Source organism: Pseudophryne corroboree, assembly GCF_028390025.1.
Source record: "Pseudophryne corroboree isolate aPseCor3 chromosome 3 unlocalized genomic scaffold, aPseCor3.hap2 SUPER_3_unloc_57, whole genome shotgun sequence".
Lineage (NCBI taxonomy): Eukaryota > Metazoa > Chordata > Amphibia > Anura > Myobatrachidae > Pseudophryne > Pseudophryne corroboree.
Genome location: NW_026967549.1, coordinates 528,847 through 556,701, shown reverse-complemented (window position 1 = coordinate 556,701; position 27,855 = coordinate 528,847). Strand labels below are relative to the sequence as shown.

Sequence of the window (27,855 nt, the reverse complement as noted above, 5' to 3'; positions counted from 1 at the left end):
TCATCTTTCTTGGGTCATGCTGGTGGTCTTAAGACTCTCAGGTTCATTCAGCGATTCTACTGGTGGCCTCATCTTACAACGGATGTGTTTGAATTTATAGCTGCTGTTCCAAATGTGTTCAACATAAAAGTCCACGAACATCTCCCTCAGGTCTTATTCATCCACTTCCAACACCTCAAAAGCCTTGGACTCCTTTCTTACGGATGTTCATGTCCCCTGCTCAGAAAGACTGGATGGATTACCTCCCATTTGCTGAGTTTGCATACAATGACCTATATCATTCTTCTACCAATTCCACTCCTTTTTTAATTAACTATAGTTTTCATCCACGAGTTCCTTCCTCTCCCACCTCTTGAGGTTCCTGCTGCTGAATTCGCTTTTCGTCAGTTCACTAAGATTTGGAGACAAATTCATAAGACGCTACTTAAGACTTCCCAGAAATAAAAGACCTTTGCTGATCAGAAACGTAGGGCTGTTCCTAGTCTCTAAGTGGGTGATTGTGTTTGGATATCCACCAGAAACCTCAGACTCAAAGTTCCTACCAGAAAGTAAAATTCATCAGTCCGTATCCTATGAAAAGAGTGTTGAATCCTGTTTCTTACAAGGTGAAACTGCCTCCCTATTTGAAAATTCCCAATGCCTTTCACATTTCTCTGCTAAAGCCTCTTGTACTAAATAATTTTTGGGCAGCTTTCCCTTAACCTCCCAAGGTTCAAGCTGCTCAAAATGAGGAATTTGAGGTTCATAAGATTCTTGACTTCCACAAGAGGTATGGTCATCTCCAGTATCTCATTGGAGAGGATATGGTCCGGAGGAAACATCTTGGGTGGCTGCAGAGGATGTTCATGCTCCAAGACTGAGTTGTGCCTTTCATGCCAAGAATCCCACTAAGCAGCATGGGTGTTCGGAGACCACCCTAAAAAGGGGGGTACTGTCAGCATCCGGAGTCTTACCACCGGTTCTGGTCCCTGCGGCCTTCCTCTTAGCTTCCTCTTAGCTGGCTGGTGTCGCTGCGATGGATAGGAGCTACAGCAGCGAGGTCTTCTGGTGCGGCTGCCAGGTGTCTGGAGGCCGGGGTCCGGGTCCTGGGGAGGGGAGCATGGCAGCCGGAGGTGTCTGTTTCCAAGTGTCCTGTTGCTGGAGTGCGGCGTCTGGGAGGCTGAGGCCAGAGGTAGTGGCTGTGTGCTGGTTCCACATGTGTCCTCTGTGCAGGGAGCCACCATGTTGGAGACCAATCCAAGTCAATAGGTATCCCAGTTCGTATCCAGCCAATCCGGTACAGGCTTCCCTTATAAAAAGGGGTTGATGCTTAGCTATGTTGCCAGTACTTCAAGTTACTTGCTGCTGTAAGGTGCCCTGCGCTCCCAGGTTAACCCCTGGTATCCTGGTTCTGTTTTGTCCGCCTGGTGGTCAGTTCTGTTATTGCAGTCCTTTGCTCCCAGTCCACCTGCTCTTGTGGTTTAACCACTGGGCCCTCTATCTGTTAGAGGGTCTCCGTTTGCTGATGGTGCTCACAGCAATCCTCTCTTCAGCATTGTTTAAAAATCACAAGTCATCTCTTCAATCAGTGTTCTTCAGCATCGTTTACAAATCACTAACCTTCCATCTTTCAGAATTCACTCAGACTTCTCTCCTAGTCGTTGTGTATGATTGAGGTCTCATTAAAACTGAATTCCTCTTTCTTCAGTGTATCATTCTCGGTCATTGTCCTCATTGCCTACCCCTCTACATCCATGGGCCTAAGTCTTCAATCCATGAGTAAGAACTACATTCAGCCACCTCGTTTCCTGCCTTTGCCGATAGCTGCTCCCTCAGTCAATTATCAGTCGTCAGATCCCCAACTCAAGCCAAGTGTGACATGGAAGAAGGGGAATTCCTGGTTTCTCTGGATATTAAGGATGCATATCTTCACATCCCAATATGGCCACCTCTTCACGCTTACCTCAAGTTTGCACTGCAGGACAGTCACTACCAGGTCCAGGCCTTGCCTTTTGGTCTCTCAACGGCACTGAGGGTGTTATCAGGGGTGATGACAGAGATGTTACTACAACTCTGCAAGCAGGAAGTGAACATTGTTCCATACTTGGACGATCTCCTCATAATGGCTATATTCAGAGTACTTGATGGAAAAGATCAGCCTTCAAACACGACTACTCACGGATCATGGGTGGATTCTCAATCTGCAGAAATCCCTCCTAGGACCTACGCAGAGGCTTCAGTTCCTGGTAATGATACTGGACACGGTTTCTCAGAAGGTGCTCCTTCCTGTGGACAAGGCAAAGATAATTCAGATGATGGTATGTTCCATTTTGAAGCTGAACAAAGTTTCGGTACATCTTTGCATACGCTTACTGGGAAAGATGATGGCCTCCTACGATGCAGTTCGGTACGGAAGATTCCATGCATGACCATTCCAGCTGGATCTGCTGGACAAATGGTCTGTGTCACATCTGCACATGCGCCAGATGATGTGCCTTTCACCAAACGCCAGGATTTCCCTCTTATGGTGGTTGCTGATCTCCCTCCTGGAGGGTCGACACTTCAGAATTCAGGATTGGATTCTGTTGACATACAGGTATGGTCGGAAAACGCACCAACTGTGGCATACATAAACCAACAAGGAGGTCCAAAGAGCAGAGCTGCAATGAAGGAGGTGTCACAGATACTCCTCTGTGTGGAGCGGAATCCCAAGGCCATTTCCGCCATATTAATTCCGGGAGTAGACAATTGGGGATCAGACTTCCTCAGTAGACACGATCTGCACCTGGGGGAATGGGGCCTCTACCCGCAAGTGTTTCAGCAGATATTTAATCGGTGTGGCTACCCGCAAATCAACTTGTTGGTTTCTCAGCTCACCAAGAAGCTTCTGCGTTACTGTTCTGGGATGAGGGATCCACAGGCCGCAGCAGTGGACGCTCTGGCGACACCGTGGATTTACCGGTTAGTGTACTTGTTCCCTCCAGTTCCTCTAATTCCAAGAGTTCTCAAAGGACTTAAAGGGACAGGGTTCAGCCAATTCTGATTGCCCCAGACTGGCCCCGCAGGGCCTGGTAAGTAGACATTCTAGCCTTATTACTTATAGGCCCCTGGCCTCTGCCAATTTAGGATGATCGTCTTACACAACGGCCGTTCATCTATCCAGACTTACCACGGCTACGTTTGATGCAATGGAAGTATATTGGGACGATTTTTGCCAGGAAAGGTTATCTCGACTATGCTCCAAGCCGGCCAGATGGTCGCATCGAAACATTACCATTGCATATGGAAGAAATGTGTCTCTTGGTGTGAGGGTCAACAGTATTCTGCTATGGATTTTCATCTGGGACATTTCTTGCACTTCCTGCAGGCTGTTGTGGATGTGGGCCTATGTTTAGGCTCCATAAAAGTTCAAATCTCAGCCTTGTCTTTTTCTTCCAGGGAACAATTGGCTGTTCTCCCAGTGGTCCAGATGTTCTTGACAGGTGTCCTTCATATTCGACCACCCTTTGTTCCTCCCACAGCGCCATGAGTTCTCAATTTGGTTCTGGCCTTTCTCCAATCGGTTTGATTGAACATTTACACAAGGTGGACATGGAGTATTTGACATGGCAGGCTATCATGTTGTCCTTGGCCTCAGTGAGGCGTGTTTTGGAATTAGAGGCCTTATTCTGTAAGAGTCCATCTGTGGTGTTTCATGAGGATAGAGCATTGCTTAAAACTCGCTAGACATTCTTGCCTAAGGTGGTGTCAGCATTTCATATCAATTGGCCAATGGTGGTTCTGGTTGTCACTGGCACGTCTGTTACACCAATGTCCTTGGACGGTGTTCGGGCTTTGGAGATTTATGTCAAGAGGCCAGCTCGTCTCAGAAAATCAGACTCGCTTTTTGTTCTCTATGATGCTTCAAAGATTGGTTGTGCTGCTTCGAAGTAGTCTATTGTGTGTTGGATCAGGCTTACGATCCAACAGGCTCACTCTTCGGCAGCTTTGCCGCTTCCGAGGTCTGTTCAGGCCCACTCCACACGGTCAGTGGGTTCTTCCTAGGTGGCTGCCCGGGGTGTCTTGGCTTTGCAGTTATGCTGGGCAGCTACTTGGTTGGATTCGAACACGCTGTAAAGTTTTAAAGGTTCAACACCTTGGCTACTGAGGACCTTCAGTTTGGTCAATCAGTTTTGATGGGGTCTCAGCACTCTTCCACCCAGTTTGGAGTTTTGGAACTTCCCCATGGTACTAAGACCATCCCAGTATCCCCTTGGACATTAGAGAAAATAGAATTTTAATACCTACCGGTAAATCCTTTTCTCGTAGTCCATAGGGGATACTGGGCGCCCGCCTCTGTGCTTTGATATTTTCCAGCAAGAGTTGTTCTTGTGTGTTGTAGTTTGGGTCTGCTTTTGCTGTCCCTATTTTCAAGTTGTGGTTAGTGTTGCTATCCTCTTGTTATGTTGTGTGCTGGTTCGTTCTCTCACCACTTTCTTGTTTCTTTTCCTCCTTTCAAAGCATGTCCGTCTCCTTGGGCACCGTTTTCCTGGACTGAGTATACAGGAGGGGCATAGAAGGGTGGAGCCAGCACACTCTGAAGAAGTTTTAAATTGCCAGGCTCCAATGGACCCCATCTATACCCCATGGTACTAAGACCATCCCAGTATCCCCTACAGACTACAAGAAAAGGATTTACCGGTAGGTATTAAAATCCTCGGGTGATGGTATCACTGTGAAGGCTCCGTTTCGCATTACAATAAGCTTAGTAGGAAAGCCCCATTTGTATTATACATTTCCTTGGGTGGAATAGACGCCTTTTGGCCAGCGTCACAGGAGAAATATCCGGAAATATCTACAGATTATCCAGGCACTCAGCTGTGGATGAGGAATACAAAGCAGCCTGTAGAATGCGTTATTTAATATGAAGAAAGTGGACCCTGAGCAGAGTGTCCCTCGGTGCTTGGATAGGGGCCTGTTTGTACTTTGGGAGTCTATGGATCCTATCAATAAGAAGGTCAGCGGCAGAAGCCTTCTGTGAAAGTTTCTAAAAAGAGAACCGTGACATAATCATAAAGCTCAGCATTTGTAGCAGAATCCGGAACGCCCATTGGCCCTCATTCCGAGTTGTTCGCTCGCAAGCTGCTTTTAGCAGTTTTGCACACGCTAAACCGCCGCTTACTGGGAGTGAATCTTAGCTCATCAAAATTGCGAACGAAAGATTAGCAAAATTGCGAATAGACACTTCTTAGCAGTTTCTGAGTAGCTCCAGACTTACTCGGCATCTGCGATCAGTTCAGTGCTTGTCGTTACTGGTTTGATGTCACAAACACACCCAGCGTCCGCACAGACACTCCTCCGTTTCTCCGGCCACTCCCGCGTTTTTTCCAGAAACTTTAGCGTTTTTTCACACACTCCCATAAAACAGCCAGTTTCCGCCCGGAAACACCCACTTCCTGTCAATCACATTGCGATCACCAGAACGAAGAAAAAACCTCGTAATACCGTGAGTAAAATACCTAACTGCATAGCAAATTTACTTGGCGCAGTCGCACTGCAGACATTGCACATGCACATTAGCGACTAATCGCTCCGTTGCGAAAGAAAAATAACGAGCGAACAACTCGGAATGACCCCCATTATTCTGATATTATTTCTCTGAGAGCAGTCTTCTAAATCAATGAATTTATCACGAATAGAGACCATGTCTTCCTGAAGGGTGTCATGTGCTGAAATCAGATCTTTGTGAGACGCAACAATCTTTCATCTTAGTCTGTACGAGTGCCAATCTCACTGATACTGGACCTCAAAAACTTGAATATTAGAGTTAAATTCTGAGATTATTTCAGTAGAGTAACAGGACCATCTAGAGTGTCTTAAGACGTCTTCAGCCATTACAGCTGGGCTGTGCGTCTGACAAGAAGAAGCAGATGATGTTGTAGCGGTCTCAGAAGGACCACCTGAATTCGAGGTACCAAAGAGATGGACAGGTGGGGCCGATTTGGTACCTTTGAAAAATTTTTGGAGGCATGGTAAGCCGGCTACAAAGAGACTGACCTCTCAGAGATAGGAAAATACAAATGATCTATAAATAAAAGGAGCAGTAGTACGCTGTCAGGAGGTTACATCAAGATGACTCTGTTCACAATGACATTCTTAGTCGGGGTGACGGGGTAATCCGAGCTAAAATTTCTAGTAAACATGATGTAATGCAACTCAAATAACAGTAATGACCAAGAAATTCCACTAGAGGTCAGCGTGACCACAGACGTGAAGTACTCAGCACAGAGAGACACAAGTGGCAAAATATATTCAGTGGAGCAATCCACAAAGTAATATACTGTGAGGTTGTATTCAGAGTCTAATGCGCTGTACTCAGACAATACTTGATACTGGGCTCTGCATGTAGACTGAGAGGAAGTAGATTATAGTGGTACCATATAAATAGAAGGTAGTTCTCCAGGCAAATGCTTCAATTTAGTGTAGTGACCCCGGTCCAGCTGTCAGGACACTTATTTATACTAAACCTTATTGAAGGCAAAGCATGTGATGGCCGAGCACCAGGATCCAAAATGGCAGCCACCTCACATCCCAATATCACTGTCGGGCTCCGGTGACTGTGGGCATCCCGTTCTGTCCCCAGCAGTAGCGGGACCTGCGCACCCGTGTTATCTGGAGAGCAAGTGCTCCCGTCTGAGCCAAAAGCACCTTCAAGTCAGGTGTCTGGAGCATACAGGAGCTGCAGCAGTGAATGGTGCCCAGAGTGAGCGGAGCGAGCGGCTTTAGGGCAGTAGGAGTGGGGGACTTAATAGATTGGGTCTTGGTCCCAGCGGTGGCTGAGAGCTATCAGGTAGGGTAGATAAGAAGCCACTTATTGAGGAGATCTCCAGAAACCACGTCTGGATGGACCACGCTCCTCTTATTTATTATTTTATATACTAACAGGGGTGACAGGTGTGGTACATACCTGCAAAGGCAGATCCAATCACTTTCTCATCAGACTCTGCTGTCTTCCCTGCACTCTCACTCAGATGTTCACTGCTGCCAGTAGCACACATATGAGAAGCAGAAGTATGGCGGCAGCTGTATAGATCCTGATATGTAATTCTCTGTATCATACTTACCATACACACATTATCCTTATTACTATTGAGACTATAGAGGTAAGACACTGATGATGGGGATGTAATAATAGGATTTTAATTATCTACCGGTAAATCCTTTTCTCGTAGTCTGTAGAGGATGCTGGGGTCCATTTAGTACCATGGGGTATAGACAGGTCCTTTGGGAGCCACTGGCACTTTAAGAGTTTAATAGTGTGGGCTGGTTTCCCTCTATGCCCCTCCTACCAGACTCAGTCTAGAAACTGTGCCAGAAGAGACGGACATACTTTGAGAGAAGGAAATACACAGATAGTGGTGAGATTCACACCAGCTCACACATAACAAAAAAGAAAGCCATACTAACCAACTTGGAACAATTCAGCAACGGCTAAACCAACAATACTGAACCAAGTAACAATGCAGTAATACGAAGCACAGGGCGGGCGCCCAGCATCCTCTATGGACTGCGAGAAAAGGATTTACCGGTAGGTAATTAAAATGCTATTTTCTCTTGCGTCCTAGAGGATAATGGGGTCCATTTAGTACCATGGGGATGTACATAAGCTCCCAGTATAGGATGGAGAGTGCTGAGGTAATTGCAGAACTGATTGACCAAACTTGAGGTCCTCAGAGGCCAAAGTATAGATCTTGTAAAACTTAGCAAATGTTTTCGACCCTGACCAAGTAGCCGCTCAGCAAAGCTGAATAGCCGAGACCCCCTGGGCAAACGCCCAGGAAGAACCCACTTTACGGGTAGAGTGTGCCTGAACAGATTTTGGAATTGGCAATTATGCCGTGGAATAAGCATCCTGGATAGTAAGCCTGATCCAGCGTGAAATTGTCTGCTTAGAAGCAGGACACCCAATCTTGTTGGGATCATAAAGTACAAATAGTGCACCTGACTTCCTGTGACGAGTAGTTCTCTTCACATAGATTTTCAAAGCCAGCACGACATCCACGGATTTTGAGGTAATTGAGGTGTCAGTAGCCACTGGCCCCACAATAGGTTGGTTGATATGAAAAGCAGACACAACCTTAGGGAGAAATTGCTGGCGCGTTCTGAGCTCAGCTCTATCCTCATGGAAAATCAAGTATGGGCTCTTGTGCGACAGTTCCCCCAATTCTGACAAACGTCTGGCAGAAGCCAAGGCCAACAACGTGACCGCCGTCCAAATAAGAAACTTTACGTCCACCTCCTGTAAAGGTTCTAAACAATCCGATTGCAGGAACTGCAGCACCACATTAAGATCCCAAGGTGCCATAGGAGGCACAAAGGGTGGTTGGATGTGCAGAACTCCTTTCAAGAAAGTCTGAACCTCAGGGATAGCAGCCAATTGTTACTGGAAGAAAATGAACAAGGCCAAAATCTGGACCTTGATGGAGCCCACCCAAGCGTAGGCCAACATCCACACCTGCTTGCAGAAAGAGGAGAAAATGTCCCAGGTGAAACTCCACCGTAGGAAACTTTTTGGATTCACACCAAGACACATACTTTTTCCAAATCCGATGGTAATGCTTAGACATTACCCCCTTCCTAGCTTGGATCAGAGTAGGAATAACCTTATTCAGAATGCCCTTCCGAGCTAAGATCTGGCGTTCAACCTCCATGCCGTCAAACGTAGCCGCGGTAAGTCTTGATAGGCAGACGGCCCCCGCAGTAGAAGGTCCTCGCGAAGAGGAACAAGCCTTGGAACCTCCTGCAGTAATGCCAGAAGATCCGCGTACCAAGCCCACCGTGGCCAGTCCAGAGCAATGAGGATCGCCGGAACTCTTGATCTTTTTATTAGTTTGAGAATTCTTGGGATGATTGGAAGTGGAGGGAACACATACACTGACTGGAACACCCACGGAGTCACCACGGCATCAACCGCCACTGCTTGTGGGTCTCGTGAGCTGGAACAGTACCTCTAAAGCTTCTTGTTGAGGTGAGATGCCATCATGTCTATCTGAGGTACACCCCATCGGCGTGTTACCTCTGTGAATACCTCCAGTTGGAGGCCCCATTCTCCTGGATGGAGATCGTGTCTGCTGAGGAAGTCCGCTTCTCAGTTGGCCACTCTCGGAATAAAGATCGCTGACTGTACCAGCGAGTGTCTTTCTGCCCAGAGGAGGATTCTTGTTACCTCTGACATTGCAGCCCTGCTCTTTGTTCCACCTTGCCTGTTTATGTAGGACACCGCTGTGACGTTGTCCGACTAAACCTGAATGGCTCGATCTTGCAGAAGATGTGCTGCTTGTAGAAGGGCATTGTATATGGCCGTTAGTTCCAGAATGTTTGTAGGAAGGACCGATTCCTGGCTTGACCACTTTCCTTGGAAGTTTTCCCCCTGGGTGACTACTCTCCAACCTTTGAGGCTTGCATTCGTGGTTAGAATAATTCAATTCTGAATCCCAAACCTGCGGCCCTCGAACAGGTGAGAAGTTTGCAGCCACCAGAGTAGTTAAGTTCTGGCTTTCGGTGATAGGAATATCCGCTGGTGCATGTTAAGATGCGATCCCGACCACTTGTCCAGGAGATCCAGCTGAAAAAAACGTACATGTAATCTTCTGTATTGTAGAGCCTCGTAGGAGGATACCATCTTCCCCAGAAGGCGAATGCACTGATAAACTGATACCTAGGGAGGTTTCAAGACATCCCGGACCATTGATAGGATCACCAACGCTTTCTCCACCGGTAGAAACACCCTCTGCTCTTCCGTGTCGAATTTCATCCCCAGGAAGGGCAGTTTCCTTGTCAGTTCCAAATGTGACTTTGGAAGGTACAGGATCCACCCATGGTCCCAGAGTAGTTGAGTTGTGAGCGCAATACTCTGAAACAGCTTCTCCTTGGAAGATGCCTCTATCAGCAGATCATCCAGTTATGAAATTATGTTCACTCCCTGTTTGCGTAGGAGGAGCATCATCTCCGCCATGACCTTGGTGAACACCCTAGATGCTGTGGAGAGGCCAAATGGCAATGTCTGGAACTGATAGTGACAGTCCTGTAGAGCAAACCGTAGATAGGCCTGGTGAGGTGGCCAGATCAGAATGTGAAGGTACGCATCCTTGATATCCAGGAATACTAAGAATTCCCCCTCCTCCAGACCTGAGATCACTGCTCTCAGAGACTCCATCTTGAATTGGAAAACCCTCAAGTAGTGGTTCAATGACTTCAGGTTCAATATGGGCCTTACCGAACCGTCTGGTTTTGGTGCCACAAACAGGTTTGAGTAATAACCCTTGGTTTTTGGGTGAGGTGGAACTGGAACAATGACATTTATTTGTACCAATTTTGGAATGGCTTCCTGTAGGATAGCACTTTCTGTCAGCGAAGCTGGTAAGCCTGATTTGAAGAATCTGTGAGGTGGGAGTTCCTGAACTCCAGTCTGTACCCCTTGGTAACAATATCCGTTACCCAGGGGTCTAGGCATGATGACACCCAGACGTGACTGAAATATTTTAGTCTCACTCCCACCTGCCTGATATCCAGGCTGAGAGGTCCACTGTCATTCTGAGTATTTGGAAGAAGCAGAACCTGGTTTCTGTTCCTGGGAATCTGTTGGTGCAGGTTTTTTTGATCTTCCCCAGCCTCCTCTAAAGAAGGTGGGAGGGGGTTTTGATTTTTTTTAAATTTTGCAGTCCAAAAGGACTGCAGTGTAGGTGTAGGATAAGATTTCCTAGCTGGGGCTGCTGCGGAGGGAAGAAATGTCGACTTACCCGCAAACGCCGTGGAAATCCACGCATTCAATGCGTCCCCAAATAGTGCTTGACCTGTGAATGGCAGGTTATCCACACTTTTCTTGGATTCTGCATCCGCAGTCCATTGGCGTAGCCAGAGTCCTCTGTGTGCCGAGAGAGCCATGGAAGTAGCATGCCAATGTCCTTCATGGCCTCCACCATGAAACCTGCAGAATCCTGTATGTGACGTAAAAACAAGTCAATGTCACTCCTATTCATAGTATCTAAGTCCTCTAGTAAGGTGCCTGACCACTTTACTATGACTTTAGAAGTCCACACACAAGCAATAGTGTGCCTTAAAGCCACAGCTGTAGCAGTGTAGAGTGATTTGAGCGTAGTCTCAATCTTGCGGTCAGCTGGCTCCTTTAAGGCGGTTGAACCAGGGACAGGTAAAACCACCTTTTTAGGCAGCCTAGATACAGAAGCGTCTACTATAGGTGGGTTTTCCCACTTCTTCCTATCCTCTTCAGGGAAAGGGAAAGCAATGAGAATTCTTTTAGGGATCTGGAATTTTTTCTCTTGGTTTTTCTAGGATTTTTGAAACATAGAGTTTAACTCCTTAGAAGCAGGGAAGGTAAGTGAGGATTTCTTATTTACTGTAATATAAGATTCCTCTACTTGTTCTGGAACCTTCTCAGAAATATGCAAAACATCCCTAATGGCTTCAATCATTAGCTGCACCCCTTTAGCAAGGGATGGATCCCCCCCTGCATATCCCCATCACCGTCCCCTGTATCAGAGTCGGTATCATTGTCAGCTTGCATTATCTGGGCAAGTGTACATTTTTTGGGGTATGTAGGTGGGATTTTAGATGAAGTAGTGGGAGCTGAATACTTCAAACCCACTACAGATTGTCTCAAAAACTGCGTCTCTTTCTCAGTATGTGACATCCTTGTTGAAATCTGGGATATCATTCCCCTTAAAGAATCCACCAATGGGGGTTCGGATTCTGAAGGCTGAGACAGCACATTGCAGTCCTGAGTACATGGAATAGACTCCTCAGGAGACGATAAACACTCTGCAGCACAGGACACAGAGTCCTTAGACATGGTAATGTGGATATACACACTTACACACACACACAGGAAAATGTCAGACACAGTTTCCCCCAGAGTACCTTCAGAGAGTCACAGAGTATAAGGAGCCAGCCACACAGCGCCCCAGTAGGCAGTTATGATAAAAGCCCGGCGCTGACTTTAATATGGATGGCAGCGCTCCCTGTCAGTGTCCTAGTTCCTAGGATCTGCAGGGAGAAAATGGCGCTGGTGAGTGCTGGATCCTCTCTGAGAGGAAGCCCCGCCCCTTGTAATGGCGTGCGGTTTCCCGAACTAATTTGTTTATACTGGCCTGAGGATTTTAGTGATAACAGGGGGATTAGCGCCTGTTAGCTGTGTGACCAGTGTAGGGTTTATCCGCGTTGGCTCAGGACGCCCCTTAAAGTTCCTACACTGTGTGTGTTGCTGAGCCTTCCTGGAGCGTAGCCTGTCAGAGCTGCGCTCCCACCCTTGTGCTGCCATACCCGGCCGCTAACCGGGACGCTGGCGCTGTACTCGCCACTTTTCTTTCTTCAGGCTTTGTTAGGGGGTGGCGGCTGTGCTGCAGGAGTGAGCAGTCGCCTTGTGGGCTTGCGATCAGCACCCTCAGGAGCTCAGTGTCCTGTCAGTGGAGTAGAGAACCATTAACTCTTCAGGAAGTTGGTTCATATTCCTAATTCCCCTCCCCCCCCCCAAGTCCCACAAAGCAGGGAGGCTTCTTGTAACCTAACTAACTCTATAAAATATAAACAACTAAGAAAACTCCTAGGAGCTCCCCTAGCTGTGACCGGCTCCTCCAGGCACATTTTCTAAACTGAATCTGGTAGGAGGGGCATAGAGGGAGGAGCCAGCCCACACTATTAAACTCTTAAAGTGCTAGTGGCTCCCAAAGGACCCGTCTATACCCCATGGTACTAAATGGACCCCAGCATCTTCTATGACGTAAGAGAAAGTAGATTATAACCTAGCAGATGATGATGATTATAGTGTATCATATGGTGTATTGCATCTAAAATACCTTGCTCCACACCTACTCTGCTGTAGCAATATACCTTATATAATGGTGAGTAACACATGTACAGGCTTACCAGCGTATGAGCACACACATAAAGGAATGCTACCTTACCAATGCTTCCAGGAGTAACGTTAGGAGACATTTCTCTGATCCATCAGCTCATATGACTGGTATTATTGTTCATCTAGAATCTCCAGTTCATACGATAAGTTCCCCATCCATTGTTTTACATTGGTGCTGACATAGGACTTGGCGAGTGACTACATCTCCATTTATACATCATGGTTAGTTACCAGTACAAGAGAGAGAGATATATAAGTCTTATTATAATATTACATTTGTTATTGTGAGTGTTCTCAGTAGGGTGGACACAATGATCGTCTGAGACACAATATTATAAAGCCTTCATTAAAAGTTATGTTTTATTATACACACACATTTATAATTAAGTGTCCCAGAGAGTCGTCTTCTCCTATTGTTTACAAGATTAATATTGTTACAGAAAAGGTCACATTTCCATAATGTATTTTATTTCCAGCAGATGGACACACAAGCAGGAATATCTCAGAAGGATATCTAATGTTATCCCCGGATTGTGACATAAAAGATAATGACAGTAGACAGGATTCTCCAGGAGCTAACCCCATTACCCCAATTATACATCCAGCTCTATCAGCTGATCCCTCTGATCCTGGGAAATGTTCTCCTGATCACTCTGATATTGGTGCATCTGTTACAGCTCTGAGAGTAAATACAGAGTTTCCCTGTTCTGTAGATGCCAAATGTTTTACACAGAACACAAAGCCTATTAACCCACAGACAGGTAAGGCAGGGGAGAGGCCATTTCTATGTTCTGAGTGTGGGAAATGTTTTACACTGAAATCACAACTTCTTACACATCAGCGAAGTCACACAAGTGAGAATCCATTTCCATGTTCTGAGTGTGGGAAATGTTTTACACGGAAATCAAATCTTGTTATACATCAGAGAAGTCACACAGGTGGGAATCCATTTCCATGTTCTGAGTGTGGAAAATGTTTTGCACAGAAATCAAGTCTTGTTATACATCAGAGAAGTCACACAGGTGAGAATCCATTTCCATGTTCTGAGTGCGGGAAATGTTTTTCCCGGAAATCAGAACTTGTTAAACATCACAGAAGTCACACAGGTGAGAAGCCATTTCCATGTTCTGAGTGTGGGAAATATTTTGCACACAAATCAAGTCTTGTTATACATCAGAGAAGTCACACAGGTGAGAATCCATTTCCATGTTCTGAGTGCGGGAAATGTTTTTCCCGGAAATCACAACTTGTTACACATCAGCGAAGTCACACAGGTGAGAAGGTATTTCCATTTTCTGAGTGTGGGAAATGTTTTGTGCACAAATCAGTTCTTATTAGACATCAAAGACGTCACACAGGTGAGAAGCCGTTTTCTTGCTCTGACTGCGGGAAATGTTTTTCCTGGAAATCACAACTTGTTACACATCAGCGAAGTCACACAGGTGAGAATCCATTTCAATGTTCTGATTGTGGGAAATGTTTTGCACAGAAATCAGTTCTTCTTAGACATCAGAAAAGTCACACAGGTGAGAAGCCATTTCCATGTTCTGTGTGTGGGAAATGTTTTGCACACAAATCAGAACTTGTTAAACATCAAAGAAGTCACACAGGTGAGAGGCCATTTCCATGTTCTGAGTGTGGGAAATGTTTTGCACTCAAATCAGATCTTCTTAGACATCAAAGAAGTCACACAGGTGAGAAGCCATTTTCTTGTTCTGAGTGTGGGAAATGTTTTACACTGAAATCACATCTTGATAGACATCAGAGAAGTCACACATCAGAGAAGTCACACAGGTGAGAGGCCATTTCTATACTATGAGAAATATATCAGCTCTTGTTGCACAAAATAGACATCAGTCAGGTGAGGAACCATTTTAATCTTCTGGAGTATACTTAAAATGAAGAAAAGATGAGATATGAGGTGCACTCTGGAAGCTTATAGGGGGTTAATCAGAGATGAACGCAGATGTGACATCACGCAGCCCCCTGGAAAATGGTCCGGGCCCTCCCACATATAGACAAAAATCTGTGTATTAAAGATATGAAATAAAGTTGTTTAAAAACAAAATATTTCCGGTGAGTCATTTTATGTGTCTGTGTATTATCTTATTTCCAGATAATTGTTGCTATGGTGACAGAAACAATTTCCTGTTAATGTGTCACTTGTATTGTTACTTTTGTGTCCACATAATATCAGTGTTGCTGTGTATAAATATCCCATCTGGTGTATAAAGGAGGGTACACACGCTGCCATTTTAGCTATGTCTGATTTTGACAGCTCATGTGAATAGTGGGGTGACATTACAGGAGGGGGGTGTCATGGCTGGGTTAGGTTGTGCACCCGGACTAGTACTGGACATTGCATCTGTTCTTGAGCGCTGTGGACAGAACTGGGCTGGCTTAATTGGTCTGATTCAGGCGTGGTAGTCAGGCAGTATGAACTGTGATGGTAGGTGACCGGCTGTGAGTACTGGACCACTGATGGGAGCCACCAGTGCAATATGTAGCCGGGTAACACCTATAGAGAGAGTCACTTGAGGACTGGTGAGTGACGGAATGCTGGGAGGAACAGCAATGCAGGAGAGGCTCGGGTCACTGGCTGGAACCAGTGTGGTACCTGTGAGGACTGGTGAGTAACGGAATGCTGGGAGGAACAGCAATGCAGGAGAGGCTCGGGTCACTGGCTGGAACCAGTGTGGTAGCTGTGAGGACTGGTGAGTAACGGAATGCTGGGAGGAACAGCAATGCAGGAGAGGCTCGGGTCACTGGCTGGAACCAGTGTGGTAGCTGTGAGGACTGGTGAGTAACGGAATGCTGGGAGGAACAGCAATGCAGAGAGGCTCAGGTCACTGGCTGGAACCCGTGTGGTAGCTGTGAGGACTGGTGAATACTGGAATGCTGGGAGGAACAGCAATGCAGGAGAGGCTCGGGTCACTGGCTGGAACCAGTGTGGTAGCTGTGAGGACTGGTGAGTAACGGAATGCTGGGAGGAACAGCAATGCAGGAGAGGATCGGGTCACTGGCTGGAACCAGTGTGGTAGCTGTGAGGACTGGTGAGTAACAATGCTGGGAGGAACAGCAATGCAGGAGAGGCTCAGGTCACTGGCTGGAACCAGTGTGGTAGCTGTGAGGACTGGTGAGTAACAGAATGCTGGGAGGAACAGCAATGCAGGAGAGGCTCGGGTCACTGGCTGGAACCAGTGGTAGCTGTGAGGACTGGTGAGGAACGGAATGCTGGGAGGAACAGCAATGCAGGAGAGGCTCGGGTCACTGGCTGGAACCAGTGTGGTAGCTGTGAGGACTGGTGAGTAACGGAATGCTGGGAGGAACAGCAATGCAGGAGAGGCTCGGGTCACTGGCTGGAACCAGTGTGGTAGCTGTGAAGAGGTAGAAGTCTATGGTAATGACTGTAGAAGAAGCTGAGGGCATCAGCAATACTTGTAGACGAAGCTGAGGATGTCAGCAACACTTGTAAATGAAGCTGAGGATGTCGGAAATACCTGTGAACAAAGCCGAGGATGTCGGCAATGCTTGTAGATGAAGCTGAGGATGTCAGCAACACGGGTTTTCAGATGCTGGGCAGCTGAGGTAGTGCAGTGGGGATTCCATATGCTGTAGCTGTGATGCTGTGGTTCTGCATAATGGATACTGCAATGTTGTAGACAGCAGTGGCAGGTTTTCCGGATACTATGGTGTCTCATCCCCATGATATCTCATTATGGTAAGCAATTATTCCAAAATACGGAAAAATACGATATCCAAATACTTCTGGTCCTAAGCATTTTGTATAAGGGATACTCAACCTGTGATGTGTACCGGAACTTTTTCGGGTTTTGATTTTGGATTCGGTTCCGCGGCCGTGTTTTGGATTCGGACACGTTTTGGCAAAACCTCCCTGAATTTTTTTTGTCGGATTCGGGTGTGTTTTGGATTCGGGTGTTTTTTTACAAAAAACCCTCAAAAACAGCTTAAATCATAGAATTTGGGAGTCATTTTGATCCCATAGTATTATTTACCTCAATAACCATCTATTCTGAACACCTCACACCTCACAATATTATTTTTAGTCCTAAAATTTGCACCGAGGTCGCTGGATGACTAAGCTAAGCGACCCAAGTGGCCGACACAAACAACCTGGCCCATCTAGGAGTGGCACTGCAGTGTCAGGCAGGATGGCACTTCAAAAAAATAGTCCCCAAACAGCACATGATGCAAAGAAAAATGAAAGAAAAAAGAGGTGCAAGATGGAATTGTCCTTGGGCCCTCCCACCCACCCTTATGTTGTATAAACAGGACATGCACACTTTAACAAACCCATCATTTCAGCGACAGGGTCTGCCGCACAACTGTGACTGAAATGACTGGTTGGTTTGGGCCCCCACCAAAAAAGAAGCAATCAATCTCTCCTTGCACAAACTGGCTCTACAGAGGCAAGATGTCCACCTCCTCTTCATCCTCCGATTCCTCACCCCTTTCACTGTGTACATCCCCCTCCTCACAGATTATTAATTCATCCCCACTGGAATCCACCATATCAGGTTCCTGTGTACTTTCTGGAGGCAATTGCTGGTGAATGTCTCCACGGAGGAATTCATTATAATTCATTTTGATGAACATCATCTTCTCCACATTTTCTGGAAGTAACCTCGTACGCCGATTGCTGACAAGGTGAGCGGCTGCACTAAACACTCTTTCGGAGTACACACTGGAGGGGGGGCAACTTAGGTAAAATAAAGCCTGTTTCTGCAAGGCCCTCCAAATTGCCTCTTTTTCCTGCCAGTATACGTACGGACTGTCTGACGTGCCTACTTGGATGCGGTCACTCATATAATCCTCCACCATTCTTTCAATGGTGACAGAATCATATGCAGTGACAGTAGACGACATGTCAGCAATCGTTGGCAGGTCCTTCAGTCCGGACCAGATGTCAGCACTCGCTCCAGACTGCCCTGCATCACCGTCAGTGGGTGGGCTCGGAATTCTTAGCCTTTTCCTCGCAGCCCTCAGTTGCGGGAGAATGTGAAGGAGGAGCTGTTGACAGGTCACGTTCCGCTTGACTTGACAATTTTCTCACCAGCAGGTCTTTGAACCTCTGCAGACTTGTGTCTACCGGAAAGAGAGATACAACGTAGGTTTTAAATCTAGGATCGAGCACGGTGGCCAAAATGTAGTGCTCTGATTTCAACAGATTGACCACCCGTGAATCCTGGTTAAGCGAATTAAGGGCTCCATCCACAGGTCCCACATGCCTAGCGTAATTGCTGTTTTAGCTCCTCCTTCAATGTCTCCAGCTTTTTCTGCAAAAGCCTGATGAGGGGAATGACCTGACTCAGGCAGGCAGTGTCTGAACTGACTTCATGTGTGGCAAGTTCAAAGGGCAGCAGAACCTTGCACAACGTTGAAATCATTCTCCACTGCGCTTGAGTCAGGTGCATTCCCCCTCCTTTGCCTATATCGTAGGCAGATGTATAGGCTTGAATGGCCTTTTGCTGCTCCTCCATCCTCTGAAGCATATAGAGGGTTGAATTCCACCTCGTTACCACCTCTTGCTTCAGATGATGGCAGGGCAGGTTCAGGACTGTTTGCTGGTGCTCCAGTCTTCGGCACACGGTGGCTGAATGCCGAAAGTGGCCCGCAATTCTTCGGCCACCGACGTCATCTCTTGCACGCCCCTGTAATTTTTTAAATAATTCTGCACCACCAAATTCAATGTATGTGCAAAACATGGGACGTGCTGGAATTTGCCCAGATGTAATGCACGCACAATATTGGTGGCGTTGTCCGACGTCACAAATCCCCAGGAGAGTCCAATTGGGGTAAGCCATTCTGCAATGATGTTCCTCAGTTTCCATAAGAGGTTGTCAGCTGTGTGCCTCTTATGGAAAGCAGTGATACAAAGCGTAGCCTACCTAGGAACGAGTTGGCATTTGCGAGATGCTGCTACTGGTGCCACTGCTGCTGTTCTTGCTGCAGGAGGCAATACATCTACCCAGTGGGCTTTCACAGTCATATAGTCCTGAGTCTGCCCTGCTCCACTTGTCCACATGTCTGTGATTAAGTGGATATTGGGTACAACTGCATTTTTTAGGACACTGGTGACTCTTTCTGACGTCTGTGTACATTTTCGGTATTGCCTGCCTAGAGAAATGGAACCTAGATGGTATTTGGTACCGGGGACACAGTACCTCAATCAAGTCTCTAGTTGCATCTGAAATAACAGTGGATACCGGAAACACGTTTCTCACCGCCCAGGCTGCCAAGTCCTGAGTTATCTGCTTTGCAGTAGGATGACTGCTGTGATATTTCATCTTCCTCGCAAAGGACTGTTGGACAGTCAATTGCTTACTGGAAGTAGTACAAGTGGTCTCCTGACTTCCCCTCTGGGATGATGATCGACTCCCAGCAGCAACAACAGCAGCACCAGCAGCAGTATGCGTTGCACTCAAGGATTCATCGGAGGAATCCTAGTCAGGAGAGGACTCGTCAGACTTGCCAGTGACATGACCTGCAGGACTATTGGCGTTCCTGTCTAAGGAGGAAATTGACACTGAGGAAGTTGGTGGTGTGATTTGCAGGAGCTTGGTTACAAGAGGAAGGGATTTAGTGGTCAGTGGACTGCTTCCGCTGTCACCCAAACTTTTTGAACTTGTCAATGACTTCTGATGAATGCGCTCCAGGTGACGTATAAGGGAGGATGTTCCTAGGTGGTTAACGTCCTTACCCCTACTTATTACAGCTTGACAAAGGCAACACACGGCTTGACAAATGTTGTCCGCATTTCTGTTAAAATAATCCCACACCGATGAGGTGATTTTTTTTTTTGTAATTTGACCAGGCATGTCAATTGTAATATTCGTCCCACGGACAACCGGTGTCTCCCCGGGTGCCTGACTTAAAAAAACCACCTCACCATCAGAATCCTCCTTGTCAATTTCCTCCCCAGCGCCAGCAACACCCATATCCTCATCCTGGTGTACTTCAACACTGACATCTTCAATTTGACTATCAGAAACTGGACTGTGGGTGCTCCTTCCAGCACTTACAGGGGGCGTGCAAATGGTGGAAGGCACAAGCTCTTCCCGTCCAGTGTTGGGAAGGTCAGGCATTGCAACCGACACAATTGGACTCTCCTTTGGGATTTGTGATTTAGAAGAATGCACAGTTCTTTGCTGTGCTTTTGCCAGTTTAAGTCTTCATTTTTCTAGCGGGAGGATGAGTGCTTCCATCCTCATGTGAATATGAACCACTAGCCATGAACATAGGCCAGGGCCTCAGCCGTTCCTTGCCACTCCGTGTCGTAAATGGTATATTGGCAAGTTTACGCTTCTCATCAGACGCTTTTTATTTTGATTTTTGGGTCATTTTACTGAACTTTTTTTGTTTTTTGGATTTTACATGCTCTCTACTATGACATTGGGCATCGGCCTTGGCAGACGACATTGATGGCATTTCATCGTCTCGGCCATGACTAGTGGCAGCAGCTTCAGCAGGAAGTGGAAGTGGATCTTGATCTTTCCCTATTTTACCCTCAACATTTTTGTTCTTCATTTTTTAAAGTGTGGAATTATATGCCAGTAATATGTCAATAGCAATGGCCTACTGTACCGTACTACTATATATTATATACTGGTGGTCAGCAAAATTCTGCACTGTCCTACTATATATACTGCGCACAACTAAAATGCACCACAGGTATGGATGGATAGTATACTTGACGACACAGAGGTAGGTAGAGCAGTGGCCTACTGTACCGTACTGCTATATATTATATACTGGAGGTCAGCAAAATTCTGCACTGTCCTACTATATATACTGCGCACAACTAAAATGCACTATAGGTATGGATGGATAGTATACTTGACAACACAGAGGTAGGTAGAGCAGTTGCCTAGTGTACCGTACTGCTATATATTATATACTGGTGGTCAGCAAAATCCTGCACTGTCCTCCTACTATATATACTGTGCACAACTAAAATGCACCACAGGTATGGATGGATAGTATACTTGACGACACAGAGGTAGGTGGAGCAGTGGCCTACTGTACCATACTGCTATATATTATATGCTGGTGGACAGCAAAATTCTCCACTGTCCTCCTACTATATATACTGCGCACAACTAAAAAGCACCACAGGTATGGATGGATAGTATACTTGACGACACGGAGGTAGGTAGAGCAGTGGCCTACTGTACCGTACTGATATATATTATATACTGGTGGTCAGCAAAATTCTGCACTGTCCTCCTACTATATATACTGCGCACAACTAAAATGCACCACAGGTATGGATGAATAGTATACTTGACGACACAGAGGCAGGTAGAGCAGTGGCCTACTGTACCGTACTGCTATATATTATATACTGTGATCAGCAAAATTCTGCACTGTCCTCCTCTATATATACTGCGCACAACTTAAATGCACCACAGGTATGGATGGATAGTATACTTGACGACATAGAGGTAGGTAGAGCAGTGGCCTACTGTACCGTATTGCTATTTATTATATACTGGTGGTCAGCAAAATTCTCCACTGTCCTCCTACTATATATACTGCGCACAACTAAAATGCACCACAGGTATGGATGGATAGTATACTTGACGACACAGAGGTAGGTGGAGCAGTGGCCTACTGTACCGTACTGCTATATATTATATACTGGTGGTCAGCAAAATTCTACACTGTCCTCCTACTATATATACTGCGCACAACTAAAAAGCACCACAGGTATGGATGGATAGTATACTTGACGACACAGGTAGGTAGAGCAGTGGCCTACTGTACCGTACTGCTATATATTATATACTGGTGGTCAGCAAAATTCTGCACTGTCCTCCTACAATATATACTGCGCACAACTAAAATGCACCACAGGTATGGATGAATAGTATACTTGACGACACAGAGGCAGGTAGAGCAGTGGCTTACTGTACCGTTCTGCTATATATTATATACTGGTGGTCAGCAAAATTCTGCACTGTCCTCCTACTATGTATATTGCACACAACTAAAATGCACCACAGGTATGGATGGATAGTATACTTGACGACACAGAGGTAGGTGGAGCAGTGGCCTACTATACCATACTGCTATATATTATATGCTGGTGGACAGCAAAATTCTCCACTGTCCTCCTACTATATATACTGCGCACAACTAAAATGCACCACAGGTATGGATGGATAGTATACTTGACGACACAGGTAGGTAGAGCAGTGGCCTACTGTACCGTACTGCTATATATTATATACTGGTGGTCAGCAAAATTCTGCACTGTCCTCCTACTATATATACTGTGCACAACTAAAAAGCACCACAGGTATGGATGGATAGTATACTTGACGACACAGGTAGGTAGAGCAGTGGCCTACTGTATTGTACTGCTATATATTATATACAGGTGGTCAGCAAAATTCTGCACTGTCCTACTATATATACTGCGCATAACTAAAATGCACCACAGGTATGGATGGATAGTATACTTGACGACACAGAGGTAGGTAGAGCAGTGGCCTACTGTATTGTACTGCTATATATTATATACAGGTGGTCAGCAAAATTCTGCACTGTCCTCCTACTATATATACTGCGCACAACTATAATGCACCACAGGTATGGATGGATAGTATACTTGACGACACAGGTAGGTAGAGCAGTGGCCTACTGTACCGTACTGCTATATATTATATACTGGTGGTCAGCAAAATTCTGCACTGTCCTCCTACAATATATACTGCGCACAACTAAAATGCACCACAGGTATGGATGAATAGTATACTTGACGACACAGAGGCAGGTAGAGCAGTGGCTTACTGTACCGTTCTGCTATATATTATATACTGGTGGTCAGCAAAATTCTGCACTGTCCTCCTACTATGTATATTGCACACAACTAAAATGCACCACAGGTATGGATGGATAGTATACTTGACGACACAGAGGTAGGTGGAGCAGTGGCCTACTATACCATACTGCTATATATTATATGCTGGTGGACAGCAAAATTCTCCACTGTCCTCCTACTATATATACTGCGCACAACTAAAATGCACCACAGGTATGGATGGATAGTATACTTGACGACACAGGTAGGTAGAGCAGTGGCCTACTGTACCGTACTGCTATATATTATATACTGGTGGTCAGCAAAATTCTGCACTGTCCTCCTACTATATATACTGTGCACAACTAAAAAGCACCACAGGTATGGATGGATAGTATACTTGACGACACAGGTAGGTAGAGCAGTGGCCTACTGTATTGTACTGCTATATATTATATACAGGTGGTCAGCAAAATTCTGCACTGTCCTACTATATATACTGCGCATAACTAAAATGCACCACAGGTATGGATGGATAGTATACTTGACGACACAGAGGTAGGTAGAGCAGTGGCCTACTGTATTGTACTGCTATATATTATATACAGGTGGTCAGCAAAATTCTGCACTGTCCTCCTACTATATATACTGCGCACAACTATAATGCACCACAGGTATGGATGGATAGTATACTTGACAACACAGAGGTAAGTAGAGCAGTGGCCTACTGTACCGTACTGCTATATATTATATACTGGTGGTCAGCAAAATTCTGCACTGTCCTCCTACTATATATACTGTGCACAACTAAAAAGCACCACAGGTATGGATGGATAGTATACTTGACGACACAGCGGTAGGTAGAGCAGTGGCCTACTGTACCGTACTGCTATTTATTATATACTGGTGGTCAGCAAAATTCTGCACTGTCTTCCTACTATATATACTGTGCACAACTAAAATGCACCACAGGTATGGATGGATAGTATACTTGACGACACAGACGTAGGTAGAGCAGTGGCCTACTGTACCGTACTGCTATATATTATATACTGGTGGTCAGCAAAATTCTGCACTGTCCTCCTACTATATATACTGTGCACAACTAAAAAGCACCACAGGTATGGATGGATAGTATACTTGACGACACAGGTAGGTAGAGCAGTGGCCTACTGTACCGTACTGCTATATATTATATACTGGTGGTCAGCAAAATTCTGCACTGTCCTCCTACTATATATACTGTGCACAACTAAAAAGCACCACAGGTATGGATGGATAGTATACTTGACGACACAGCGGTAGGTAGAGCAGTGGCCTACTGTACCGTACTGCTATATATTATATACTGGTGGTCAGCAAAATTCTGCACTGTCTTCCTACTATATATACTGCGCACAACTAAAATGCACCACAGGTATGGATGGATAGTATACTTGACGACACAGAGGTAGGTAGAGCAGTGGCCTACTGTACCGTACTGCTATAGATTATATACTGGTGGTCAGCAAAATTCTGCACTGTCTTCCTACTATATATACTGCGCACAACTAAAATGCACCACAGGTATGGATGGATAGTATACTTGATGACACGGAGGTAGGTAGATCAGTGGACTACTGTACCGTACTGCTATATATATATACTGGTGGTAAGAAAAATTCTGCACTGTCCTCCTACTACTGCCCACAACAACTAAAATGCACCACAGGTATGGATGGATCGTATAGTTGACTACACAGAGGTAGGTAGAGCAGTGGACTACTGTACTGTACTGCTATATAATACTGGTGGTCACTGGGCAGCAAAATTCTGCACTGTCCTCCTACTATATACTACAATGCAGCACAGATATGGAGCGTTTTTCAGGCAGAGAACGTAGATATTTTAAGCACACTGAGCACAGATATTTGCAGCACACTGAACACAGAAACTGAGAGAACGCTGCACGTCCTCTCCCTATCATCTCCAATGCACGAGTGAAAATGGCGGCGACGCGCGGCTCCTTAGATAGAATACGAATTTCGCGAGAATCTGACAGCGGGATGATGATGTTTGGGCTCGCTCGGGTTAACCGAGCAAGGCGGGAGGATCCGAGTCTGCCTCGGAACTGTGTAAAATGGGTGAAGTTCGGGGGGTTCAGATTCCGAGGAACTGAAACCGCTCCTCACTAAGGCTAACCAGTAATGTTTTCACCTGCTGATGTACTTAGGGGTAATTCAGAGTTGATTGTAGCAGCAAATTTGTTAGCAGATGGGTAAAACCATGTACAGTGCAGGGGAGTAGATGTAACATGTGCAGAGAGAGTTAGATTTGGGTGGGTTATATTGTTCTGTGCAGGGTAAATACTGGCTGCTTTATTTTTACACTGCCATTTAATAAAATGCAGTTAAATTCAATTTGGTTCCATACTCACAATCTCCAAAAAGACTTCAAGGAGTTCAAACCAACAATAACACACAAAGGCAGCAGACCGAGGCAGGGACACATGGAGCAGAAGTAAGATAACAGCTCTTACCCGTGGCCACGGTTGATCCAGGTACCCCGGCACCAGTCCACCTTCCTTTGTGTGTCAATGTTGGATTGATCTCGGTGGCGGCCTCCAAAATTATATCGCTGTTCAAAATAATTGAAGAACAATGAAGTCTCTTTGGTAGATTTATTGCATTGTGAAATTCACAGGGCTCATGATAAAAGAATATCACAAACTGGACATTGACACAATGATTTCATCTTATATACTTCTCATTACAGCGTTACATGATCCAATCAAATGAACAGACCAATCATATGCATAGACCAATCACAATTCATTTATCAGAATATATTATTAATTCATATACTCCCCTTATGGGGGATTTCCAATTAATTAGCTCAACATCTTGTGATTATGACTGTTTAATATCAAAATACATTTTACCTTTCACCTACTTTTAACTATTTTTATTCTGCAAAATACAATTCCCTATTCTGCAGAACACTAGCTAACCGCAGTCTCATGATACACTGTGCAGCTGCCTTACTTCTTGTTTTGACTAAAATCAGAGCTGATTATGATGCCCTAGGCAAGATTTTGGCTGGTTCCCCCTAGCACCACCGCTGGTTCCACCTCTGACCTTGCACCTCTTTCCCAGCACCATCACCCCTCACCCATAGCAGTTCTTATTTTGGTTTTTGTTCCCCCTATATTTTAAATAGGAACAGCTCGCACATTTGGTGCACAGCCCAAAAAGGGGTGTTTTTGCTGGCAAGGAGCATGGCCACACAATAGTAACCCCAATTCAAATTACACCACACAGTACTGCAACTTTATTCCCATTTGATCATGCGATAGTGTACATAATTCACATTACATCCCACAGAAGTATCACTTTACCTTATAAACGTTACTCCTCACAGTAGAGCTTCTTATTCACATTACATCACACTGAATTGCTCCTTATTTATATAACACCACACCCTATTGCTCTTTATTCACATTAGACGACACAGTAATGATCTTTCTATATGCAACGCCACATAGTAGAGCACCTTATACACATAATGCCACATATTAGTAAAGCATTTATACACATAATTCCACACAGTAATGCCCCTTACACATATAAGACACATCATTAATGTCCTTATAAACATAATGCGTCTTACACATTATGACAATCTTTATTAATGCCCTTTTACACATAATGTCCCTTACACATATGCTACACATTATTAATACCCTTATACACATAGTGACACATATAGTGCCCCTACACATTTGTTGCACATTATTAGTGCCCCATACACATAATGACACACATACAGTAGTACCCTGTTAAACATATGCCGCATATTATTAATGCCATTTTACACATAATGACACACATAGTGCCCCTTACACATATGTTGCACATTATTAATGCATTTTTACATGACACACAATTCTCCTTACACATATTCCAAACACTACTGCACAACCAACCCACTCACATGCACACAGCACTCACACTGCCACTAACACTGTGACCTCTGCCTCTGCTTGGATACAGATGTGTCCTCATAAATCTTGCCTCAATGCTAACGTCGGGCACCTTATTTTTTTATTAAAATGTATCTTATTTGCATTTCTATGTCGCTAGGATGCACAAGCAGATTCTGCTGATTAAAATGATATACAGCATGCCTATATACTGTGTGAGACTGTGGCTGTATCTGCATATGAAATGCTACACAGAATATAGGCATGCTGCATATCATTTTAATCAGCAGAAGCTGCTGATGCCCCATGGCATATCAAATGCCCTAGGCAATTGCCTAGTTTGCCTATGCCTATGGCCGGCTCTGACTAAAATCGCACTTTCTCCAAACATATAAAAATCACTTTTAAAGCAACAGTTTATTTTATGAACAATAGACAAACTGACATCCAGCTTCCATTTTGTATTCACTTATCTATATCAGACATTGTGGTGTGTAATAATGTATAAGGGGCATTACGGATTTATAATAATGTGTAATGGGCATTACAGTGTGTAATGGGCATTACGGTGTGTAGTGAGTATTACGGATGTAGAATAATGTGTAATGTGCATTACGGATGTATAATAATGTGTAATGGGCATTACAGTGTGTAGTAGGTATTACGGATGTAGAATAATGTGTAATGTGCATTACGGATGCAATGGGCATTACAGTGTGTAATAATGTTATGTGCATTACGGATGTATAATAATGTGTAAAGGGCATTACGGTATGTAATAATTTGTAATTGGCATTATGGATTAATAATATTGTGTAATGGGCATTACGGTGTGTAATAATGTGTAATGGGCATTACGGTGTATAATAATCTGTAATGGGCATTATGGTGTATAATGTGTAATGTGCATTACGGATGTATAATAATGTGTACTGGGCATTACGGTGTGTAATGGGCATTACGGATGTAGAATAATGTGTAATGTGCATAACGAATGTAGAATAATCTGTAATGGGCATTACAGATGTGTAATAATGTGTAATGGGCATTACGGTGTGTAATATTGTGTAATGGGCATTATGGTGTGTAATAATGTGTACTGTTCATTATGGACATATAATAATGTGTAATGGGCATTACAGTTTGTAGCATAATGTGTAAGTGGCTTTCCGGATGTAG

The 27,855-nt window shown here is 45.1% G+C and overlaps 1 protein-coding gene across 1 annotated transcript in view; it reads left to right on the top strand.

The window, feature by feature from the left end:
- Positions 1-1,858: 1,858 nt before the first annotated feature.
- Positions 1,859-27,855, top strand: part of LOC134984469 (oocyte zinc finger protein XlCOF22-like) — a 166,402-nt gene continuing 140,405 nt past the window's right edge. The window contains exons 1-3 of the mRNA XM_063950040.1: positions 1,859-2,116; positions 2,187-2,386; positions 13,877-14,674. Of these exons, the coding sequence (XP_063806110.1) occupies positions 1,859-2,116; positions 2,187-2,386; positions 13,877-14,674 (1,256 nt within the window). The remainder of the gene's footprint in view (positions 2,117-2,186; positions 2,387-13,876; positions 14,675-27,855) is intronic.